Source organism: Pinus tabuliformis, chromosome X, assembly GCF_031772625.1.
Source record: "Pinus tabuliformis cultivar Carrire ecotype Pingquan chromosome X, CPIR1, whole genome shotgun sequence".
NCBI classification, from domain to species: Eukaryota; Viridiplantae; Streptophyta; class Pinopsida; order Pinales; family Pinaceae; genus Pinus; species Pinus tabuliformis.
In genome coordinates, this window is record NC_142308.1 from 309,391,506 (window position 1) to 309,401,378 (window position 9,873).

A 9,873-nucleotide genomic window follows, 5' to 3' on the forward strand; every position below is an offset into this window, starting at 1 on the left:
AAATTATATTAATATAAATTAAAATAAATATTAAAATATTATTAAATGATAATTTTATAATAATTAAATCAATATATGTTTTAGAATATTCTAGGATATTTTTTCAAATAATTACTATTAAAATTGCACCATTATATTCATAATGTACTAAAAGCTTTTAGTAATACCAAGTTAATTTATATATATAGTTTTAGGAATAAAACGCTACGCTAAAATAAAAATATATGATAAAAAAATTAATAAGAAACTTTAAAAGAATAGAATTATAAAGTAAGATTTTTGACATTATAAATTGAAAAACACCATGTAGAGCTCTAATTATTTTACTTGAAAATTAAATTTTATTGTTATTTTTTCATTTAAATTTAATTTTAATAAATCACATGATAAATTTGCGTTTATAATAGCTATAACATTTCAAAACTGAGACACATATATTTCCACATATTTCATAATTATATCAATTTATAAATATATATGTTTACCGGAAAAAATCACTCGCATAGCGATGGCCTCTACAAAACAAAGGTGAGCCGCAATATACATATAGGTATATGTATATATATTTAAACTCAGTGCATTTTCCGATGAAGTCCCTCCACAACTGTATTAAATTTGTGATATAAAAAGATTTGATGTTAAATTGTCATCATATTCGAAAACCTGGCCTGGAATTCTCGGAGAGGGGACTCTGGTTGGTGACGTAGGCGACCTGGCAAACATGGAATTTGAGCTTCTTGGCTCCCAGCCCTTTCCAGAAGGGCAAAGCCGGATTGGTTTTGGGATGCTCTTCGAGAACAGACGCCGATTCGACGCTATCCCATACTCCCAACCCAATTATTTGCGTCCCGTCTAAGGAATCATAGAAGGAGCACGACAGTATGCCTTTAAGTCTCGAGAAGTATGACTTGAGAATAGCCAGGCAGCAATAAGAGAGCACCTCCTGTATCTTCGAGCTCGGCGTGTATATTCTCCGGAGGCTAACAATGTCGCCCAGCGATAACTGCGCAAAGGGAACGCCTTTACTGATCTCTTGGGAACTTTGGCGGAACCAACCCGACTCCACTATTCTCACCGCGCAATTCATCCCCTTTGTGAACGCCGCTGCCTGATCACAAAAACGAACGAAATCGGACGAAATCGGCCAGAAAATTAATTTTCCCACGATGATGATTAATATTTACTATAAATAATAGGTCTTATTCAGCATTAAAAAATAAGAGATTAATTACAACTCTTTAACATACCTCTGGTAGATTTAAAGATGGTCCATGCTGATGATTGTCTGTATCAGATTCTCCAGCCCAAAATGCAAACACTGCGACCTACAAAGAGATAATTATGATATAAGCCAATGCCTGACCAATCTTTTTAGAAAAATATATAGAAAATTAGCTTATTTATCAATATTAATTTTTATTCTATTCATACGTTACCAATTATAAACCCTAAATTTTTTCATAAAAATAAACCAAAAATAACATAAAATCTATTCCTAAATTACCTATATTAAACCCTACAATTTTCCTTCGAAATGAAACAAAAATGAGGTAGAATCCATTCATACCCATGAATGTTCTATGCTTTTGAGAATGGCGACTTTGATATTATTTCTCAGCTCCAGCTCAGCGGCCACTCTCGCCATATGGTTGACAGCATCTTGAATGTTGCAGCCCTTCTGGGGCTCATAGAAGCCGAATGAAACCCACCTTGTACTCTCCCTGTGCTGCGACTGAATGCAAGCGGAGGAGTTCATATTGTCAGTTCACTTAGTCTGCATAGAGGCAGATGGGAGTCAGATTGATATATAAACCGAAAGTGATTTTTTATTTAATAGTTGGGGGTATCCTCGCTGGTGAAGTTTAATCGCGTCACGTAACATACGGAAGTATCCTGAACGCATGCGTTTAAAATATGAGTTTCCCTACACCCATGCGTTCACTGTATATAAATAATCACGCGGTTTCCTCGAAAATATCCAGCGAGTACTGTATATATAACCACAATGGTATCAGATTTTATGACAGCTGTTGCATTATTCTGATGTCAGTTCCAAGATATTTATATTGTCAACCATCTCAATCTATGTTGGGAAGCACGAATTGACGTGTTAAACTCAGGAAAGGAAAATTGACCCCACTGCTTAACTTCGTCCAGCTCATGACGCGGAGAGCTTACCGCATACGAATTGAAGTAACGAACCCTAAATTATTAAATGAACGCAGCATTTTTCTGTATCATTTTCTTAAGAGTGATCACTTTTTCATAATTTAGTGGCCGGAAAGCTTGTAAATATTTCAACTCTATTTGTTTGACCATAAAGTTGATGTCTTCATTAATTTATTTTGCTTTATAGTGGAGTAGTCAACAATCTCACCTGCTCAACTTGCAAAATTTATTGTTTATTACAACAAAATACAATATTTACGGGATTACAGTTTGTATCAGGGCAATAGTTCGTCGGCAATAACTTATGACAGTTCGTATGCTTCAATTTCCTAGGCCTCTACATCAATTCATTCTTAACCTGCAAATCCACGTAGATAGACATAGTGGTTTTTGTATCAATCTCCCCTCTCCATTAGGTTTTAAATAAAAAATAATAACATATCATGTCGTTATTAAAAATTCATTCACCCTTACTATATCAAAATAATATAATACATGTTTTCAAAATGATCTAATGTTAAACCGTCGTTTAACATAAATTTCAATCGTTTACAAATTAATCAAAGAATATGTAAAAAAAAAACCTAGTATGAAGAACATATTTAAACCAAAATCTACCTCGAGAGTTGAGAATACATGTACATATAATTTCATCAAAGGGTACATGGACGAGATGTATGCCTGAAGCTTATATATTGATAGTAATATTAAAGAAAAAGTTGTGTAGCTATATGGATGGTTACGAACATGTTTTCTTATAAGAGCCTACAAATGCAAATAAGATGGGTAAACTATGTTATTTTTTGAATTTATTTTTATTTATTTTTTATTATGGTGAATTAATAATTAGTTAAAGTGATTGAGGTCAAAGATTAAATCTAGTAGTTACCACTATTGCCATGGTGAATTGGTAATTATTTCAAGTAATAATATGGATAAGGCCTAAAATCACAAACCTAGTTACAACCACTATAACATCAAGAGTAAATTTAATTGCTGGTAACCTAAATATACTAGGAATTTATTACATAGTAAGAACAAAAACTCCACTAAGGTAATGGTAAAGTATGTATACCTCTGTAACTTGCTTTTTTTAGCCATGGTGAATGAGTAACTCCTTCAACTATTCTAGGCAAAGCCCATGATCAAACCTAGTTGCTATTAATGTAACACCAAGAGTATATCCAAGTATATCCAACAACTTGCAAGAGAGATATACCAAAAACTTATGATTTAGCAAGAGACGACACTATCAAATAAAAGGGTATTGCTCCTTGAGCCGAGATCATAACTGGCCATATACTCAATAGATTTTCTTAAATTTTTGAGTGCTTTATGTTGTTTGAATTACTTTAGACCAATTCAATTCTTCAATTAGCAATCTTTCATGAATAATTAATATTTCCAATCACCAGCAATAATTGAAGATAGAATAGTAAATGCAATGAAAAAGGAGACAGTGAACACAACAACAAGAGATACCATATTTTTGGTCAATGACTAGGGAAAAAACCCACTATTTTGAAAACCCTTTCTAATTCTTCTTATATTATATTGTCATAAAATGTTTAGCAAAGCATAGAGTACAACGAGTCAATACAGAATCATCCGGAAAAATTAACCAAACAACATTCAGAAATATGTTCTGAGCATCAACCCATATGAGAGACAAAACTTTTCTTGTTTACGATAAACTGCGGTCCACTATGGTCAAATGTCAATTTATAACCCTACAACCCAACCGCACAAAGGAATAGGTGTGTGTATGGTTGAGAGCTTTCAATCGCACAAATGAGTTAGTATGCCTATGGTTATAGCTTAAAAACCCTAACACACGTGCGAGCTTCGGACCCTGCAACATCAGACCTCTGTGAACCAATTTCCTTGACTCAACTTCAGAACTGTGCGAAGCAATCAATGAAGAAGAGAAGAAGAATATGTTTGGTGATTTCCGAATGAGCTTAAGGTCACTTGTTTTTGTAGGCTTTCGAGGGTGTCCAAGTTCCTCGACGTGTCCTTTTGTGAACATGTGGGCTTTTGTTCAAAAATACATTTCTTGTTGTCCAAATTTAGTGCTTCAATAGTCAAAATTGGTCCTCTTGAAAAGAGGAATATAGTCCCATGGTTGGAATTGGTCATTGATATTCCAAATCAACACTATCTCTTAGCTAGGTATAAATTCCAACTGCATCATGTAATCACCATAAGTATCCTATCGTCATATCATGTCTCATCTCTACTCAACTCTATCTATTGAAGCATGCTTGAATCTAAAGAAGAAGAATCATGAGGGAGCTAAAGCTACCACCCTCTTGGTCAATGAGGAAGGTTCTATTGGACACTCTCAACTCATGGGGGAAGATCCTATTGGACACTCTCACCCCAAATCATCTCTTTGAGCAATAAGCGAGATACAAACTACCATGCAAGGATCACAACCATCCCATGATGTAATCAATGGGCCATATACTACTTGTTATATAAATGGCAAGGATCACATCTATCATGTTTCCTGAATAAATTTGAAGAGAAATGTGGTAGAACACCTATTGGTTTAAGGGGGCATGACCCAAGTTCAGAGTGTGTTGCACACCAACAAAACCCTGAACGACTGGCCCTTTCAGCAACAACCTACAAGTAGGTCGCAGTCTCACCCGAAGCGAACATGGGAGGCTGCAAAACTAGGTTTCTTCAACCAGAGGTATATGTGCATTGTTGCATCCATGTATTTAATTTTTTTTTTCCTTCATACATTTCACATACATGAATAACTTCACACTAATGATTAACCTTACAGAATTACCCTTATCACATCAAATAACAGAAAACAATATAACATGTATTCTTTGCGCAATTTAGTAAAAAGCGTGCATAACGATAATAAAAAACAATAGAGACTAAACATAGAAAGATACACAATATTTCACCGAACTTCTTCTTTATTAATATAGGTCTTCAATACATATACTTTTTTGACCTGTGCACTGAGTTGTAGGTGGTCTAGGCACTCAGCTACAAACTCTTCTAGGCCTCCATGCACTTAGTTGTGTAACCTTCCCCAAAAATACAAATTCAAGACAAAGATTATGAACAATATGTTCTTCTATAGTCATATATCTATTACAAAATATTACATCTCCTTATATACATTACATCATTACAAAAACCATGGTCCATATACCATGATTAACCAAAACCATGACTAATACCCGAAATCCATTACAAAATAAGTGGCTTTGACCCACACTAAAACCCCTAAAAAACCACCGATGAATATAACTTCGTCAGCTCTGCATGCTCCACTCCTCAAAATGAGGAGTCTTTGACCCAAAACATGGAACAAGTTGGGCTGCATTGAACATGCTGCCAACACTCACCGTGACTTGTCCCAAGTCACTCAGCTTCAGTTCCCTTGATCTTCACTCCAATTCTGTTGTATACTACATTATACTGTTGGACTGTTTCTGCCATTTGTTTCGCATTCTTATGTGTTTCCTCGAGTAATGCCTCTGTGGTTGGGCTAATAGCCTTCTACAGTATCTCTTCCTCCCGTTTATTTAGTTCTTTGAGCCTATCGTCCACTGTGTGAGAGAGTTTTAGCGCCTCAATCTAACATCGTTGAATCCTTTCTTGTAGTAACTACTCCTTCCTCTGAAGTTCATCTATCTACTTTTGGAGATTCTTCTCGTCAGTAATGTTGGTGAGTCTATGCAAGACTGGTAAGGTCTTTATAGCTGCTAAGATCTCATTGTGCTGCTTTTTCTTCACCTGTAATTCTTCCTCGATTTTCTAGATGTCTCGATCCTCCTGTAATGAGGTCCAAATCTACATTGTATCATCTAATAACTTACTTATTTCTGCCACTATGTCAGACATGCCTTTCAACGTTGCCTTTAAATCTTTCTGTCTCTAATCACATACCTATGGTGGTGTGGCTAGTTGCAACCTTATTTGCAGCACTAATATCTGTACTTCACAATCAAATTTGAGCTTCGCCAATGTATTCTTCGATTTTTTTATTTCAAGGGCAAGGTTTGCAACCTTTTCTGTTGGTGGTTCCTCATCACTCATCTTCATATCCGGGAATGTGCTGCAACTCTCTTGCATGGATTTTTCCAACTACTCTTGCCACTAAATTACATCATCTCTATTCATACCCACCCCCTCCAGTTTCATCTTTAGTACAACTTTCTCCTTTTCGATCCGCATTTTCATTATTGAGGTTCGCTACTTCCACTCCTTCAGCTCAGTTATTAAACTTTGATGGATTTTGTGCAACATCTGAATGTGTAGCGCAACAATATTTATGTTGAAATTATTCCATATTTTAGCTCACTCTTCATCCTCTGGTGAGTACCAGTGAAGTGCCCCAGCTAGCACCTGCACAATTCTAACCCCAATTTGTGCCTCTATTATTTTCTCTCCCTACAATGACTGAGTTCTTTGTTCTTATTGTTTCTCTACTTGTAGCAATGCCTTTAGCTCGACGATGCCTTTCTATACTTTAGTCAAGATCATTCTATATCGATTGTCAATTTTGTCCTAGGTCTCCGTTGTGATCTCATGGACCTTCTCTCTGATCTCGTTGATATCCCCATCAGTGAGGAGAAGTGATTCTATGCCCTTCGGCATAACTGGCTTCTGCTTTTTCCTCTTGCATGACGTAGTTGTGTCTCTCCTTCTGAAAATAAAAAGTGATTCCTCTGATACTCCTACATCACTGAGGGGTTCCTCATGCTCTTGCTCAGTTTCCTCTATTTCCACCTCTGCATCCTTTCTTCTTGTACCTGCATCCTCGAGGATACCCTTCTCTGTTCCAACTAATCCACCCAGTCGAGACATCCATTCTTCTGAACACTATTATACTACAATGTGAAAATCATTAGTAGTCACTAAGTATGGAAATGGGTGCCATTTCTCAATTGGTTCCTTCGTCACCTTCACATAAGCTTTGTGGAACTCTGCTTCAAAATCTATAATGTGACAATACTTCTTGTACACACTAGGTGACAACCTTGGATGCTAATTCACCACCATGTGTAGATCCATTTCCATCACCACAAAGAAAATCATATCTTCTTTTGCACGTTTCGGCTCCTTAGTAAACTAGAGGGAGGTATACATCACTACCTCATAAACATCCACCTCGACAGATGGAAACTATGAGTCTTCTGGTTCTTTCCACGTGATCAAGTGATGTGTATTAATAGCCAAGCATGGTGGAATGGTTTCCATTATTCTTGTGCTTCCATGTAGTCTATCAAAAATTCCTCCTACAGATAGGCAACCTAATTAAACTAGACTCATGCACTACACAACGTAGCCAAAGATATTATTGTTGCAGGAGTCTCATTGGCCCTACACTTCCTCATTATCTTTCCTGCCAAGATGTGTGCTGAAAAATGCACTCCTTGGTCATCAATGATGCTGATGTCATATCCTCGTGACTTCTTCACCAACCCGAACTTATCCTTCATCATTTGCACCATATCCTTTCCTTTAATTTTTTCCCACGAATTCTTCTACAGGGTCTTTCCCCTTACGAGGCATCACTGTGATTTTTTTGATTAACATCTCATCAAGTGGGATCCATGTCCCTAGCCAAATGCATCAGTCATGTACTAGTGCGAGGATTTTTCACACATATTGTACTGGTCGTGCTTTGACCGAAGTATGGCACATTCAACATGTTCAAGAGGCCTACTCTTTGTAATCCTACAACCCAGTGGAATAGCTCTAGCCTCGTGACTCCACTGTCTTAGTACCGAAACTACTTCAGATGCTTGCTTGGTTCAAATTGAGGGTTTTTTCTTCAATCATTGAAGTCTCAATCTTCCATCTTTAGTTGGGAGATCCTCCCCAACACTTCGCCCTCAAACGATACTTCATTCGGCAACAATGGAGTGAACACATCCAACTTTCCATCCTTGGGCTCCTTAACCAATTTGGCATTTATTTCTCTTGGTGGAATGTATGGTGGGAGCACAACAGGAATCTATTCACCCTTTGTCTTCATGCATTGAAACTCGGCCTCATCTTTGCTATCGTTGATTTACTGAGGCACCTTTTGTTGTATGAGGTTCTTTCCTTTTTTCATTGGCTTCTTCCCCTTATATTATTTTTTCTTCATGCATACTTTTGTCTGTGTTTTCTTCCTTGGGGATGTTTTGAGAATAGCCCCATAGATCTATGCTAGTCCCTTCTCCTGCTTCTTCTATGGCTATGGTTATGTGGGTACCTACTTTCTTGGTGATGTTTGGCATCTTGGGGACATGGGTAGCTTCAGTCCTTATGCCTCCACAATACCCACTAATCCTTTCTTTGCAAATATTGCAACAAGTTCTTCAAACCTCCTCTCAAACATACAATAACTTTCTTCTATGCAATTTCTCAACTTCTCTAGATAACAATGTGTCAAATGTCACCCGGGATGTGGTTTTTATAACAAATTTGAATTCCAGCCTCATGATTACTTCAAGATTTTCTCATTCAATGTAGGTATGGGACTAGATACATTGAGTTGTGCTTCATAAATGCTCTTTTGTCATGTCCCTCAATGAAAATTTCCCTTTTAATGGTAGACTTTTCCTTCCAATGGTCATATTTCTAGTCAACTTCAACGAACCCTTCCTCATGGCGTAGTCACCTTTTTGTTATCGCAATTCCTTCAGACATCGTCATATTCCTGAATATCGTGAAGTAATCTTCCTTTGACGAAGTCCCTTTCTACATAGTAGTTATAGTCCTGTGCCCACTTCCAACTGTAGGTGGCACTAAGAGTTCCCTCCTTTCAATTTTCAGTGTGGACTTCTAGGGACAATGTTGTCCCTATATACCTTTAATCTACTACCACTTGCTCATCCCGGAATCATCCAGCTATTGAACTTTGCGAGCTAAACTACACCATCATAAAAAATGTGCCTGATAATATATGGTCCTGACCAATGTGTTTTAAATTTTCCTGGGAACTTTTTGAATTTTATGTGATATAGTAATACAATATTTCCTTATTTGAATGTCTTATTCTTGATGTGACTTCATGCCAGGCTTTCTCCCTTACTTTTTGTACTTTCTGATGGAACCCTCCTACAAACCTGTCATCTTCTAGAGCTAGTATATGCGACATTATTTCCTTCATAATGTCAGGGTCTATCATATCTATGACAACTACAATTCTCAACCATCGCACAATGTATTCCGTAGGCATAACTTCCTCTTGTCCATATACCAACCTAAATGGTGTCTTCCCTATCAAATTCTTGCATGTTGTTCTATATGCCCACAACATCATTTGAATTCTCCAATCCCAGTCCTCTTTGTTCACATTGCGTACCTTGGTCAATGCATTCTCTAGATTCTTATTGAAGGCTTCCACTATTCCATTTGCGTAAGGATGATAAGAAGTACTCTTTTAGTGACAAACCTGGAATTCCTCAGTTAGTTCTTCAATAGTCTTGTTTAAGAAATGTGTGCCTTGGTATTCATCCTAGTAATCTCCTATTGTTGCATACTTTGTTTCAGCCTTTAATCCTATATTCACCTTCCTCATCTTCAATGGCTTCGTTATATGAGGCATCTCTATCTCAAGTCCATTTACTTTGTGATGACCTTCTAACTCTTTAATGTCAATTTTGCGAGGATATTCATCCTTTCCCACAGTGAGATTATAACATTATATTACATTGCATATCTACACATCCTAAT

At 36.8% G+C, this 9,873-nt stretch overlaps 1 protein-coding gene across 1 annotated transcript; it reads right to left on the reverse strand.

Annotated features, from left to right (window-relative positions):
- Window positions 1-529: 529 nt before the first annotated feature.
- Window positions 530-1,868, reverse strand: LOC149139648 (uncharacterized). The gene is made up of 3 exons (XM_089449133.1): window positions 1,568-1,868; window positions 1,248-1,325; window positions 530-1,108 (listed from the first exon to the last, which is right to left on the reverse strand). The coding sequence occupies exons 1-3, from the start codon at window positions 1,754-1,756 to the stop codon at window positions 650-652; spliced, it is 726 nt and encodes a 241-aa protein (XP_089305259.1). The 5' UTR covers window positions 1,757-1,868; the 3' UTR covers window positions 530-649.
- Between the last annotated feature and the right edge of the window lie 8,005 nt (window positions 1,869-9,873).

Bases quoted from the DNA above. Each gene is read 5' to 3' on its own strand.
- LOC149139648 (XM_089449133.1), bottom strand. From the start codon at position 1,756: ATGAACTCCTCCGCTTGCATTCAGTCGCAGCACAGGGAGAGTACAAGG. The intron at 1,326-1,567 runs GTATGAATGGAT...ATCTCTTTGTAG, and splicing joins AAAGCATAGAACATTCATGG to GTCGCAGTGTTTGCATTTTG. The intron at 1,109-1,247 runs GTATGTTAAAGA...TTTTGTGATCAG, and splicing joins CATCTTTAAATCTACCAGAG to GCAGCGGCGTTCACAAAGGG.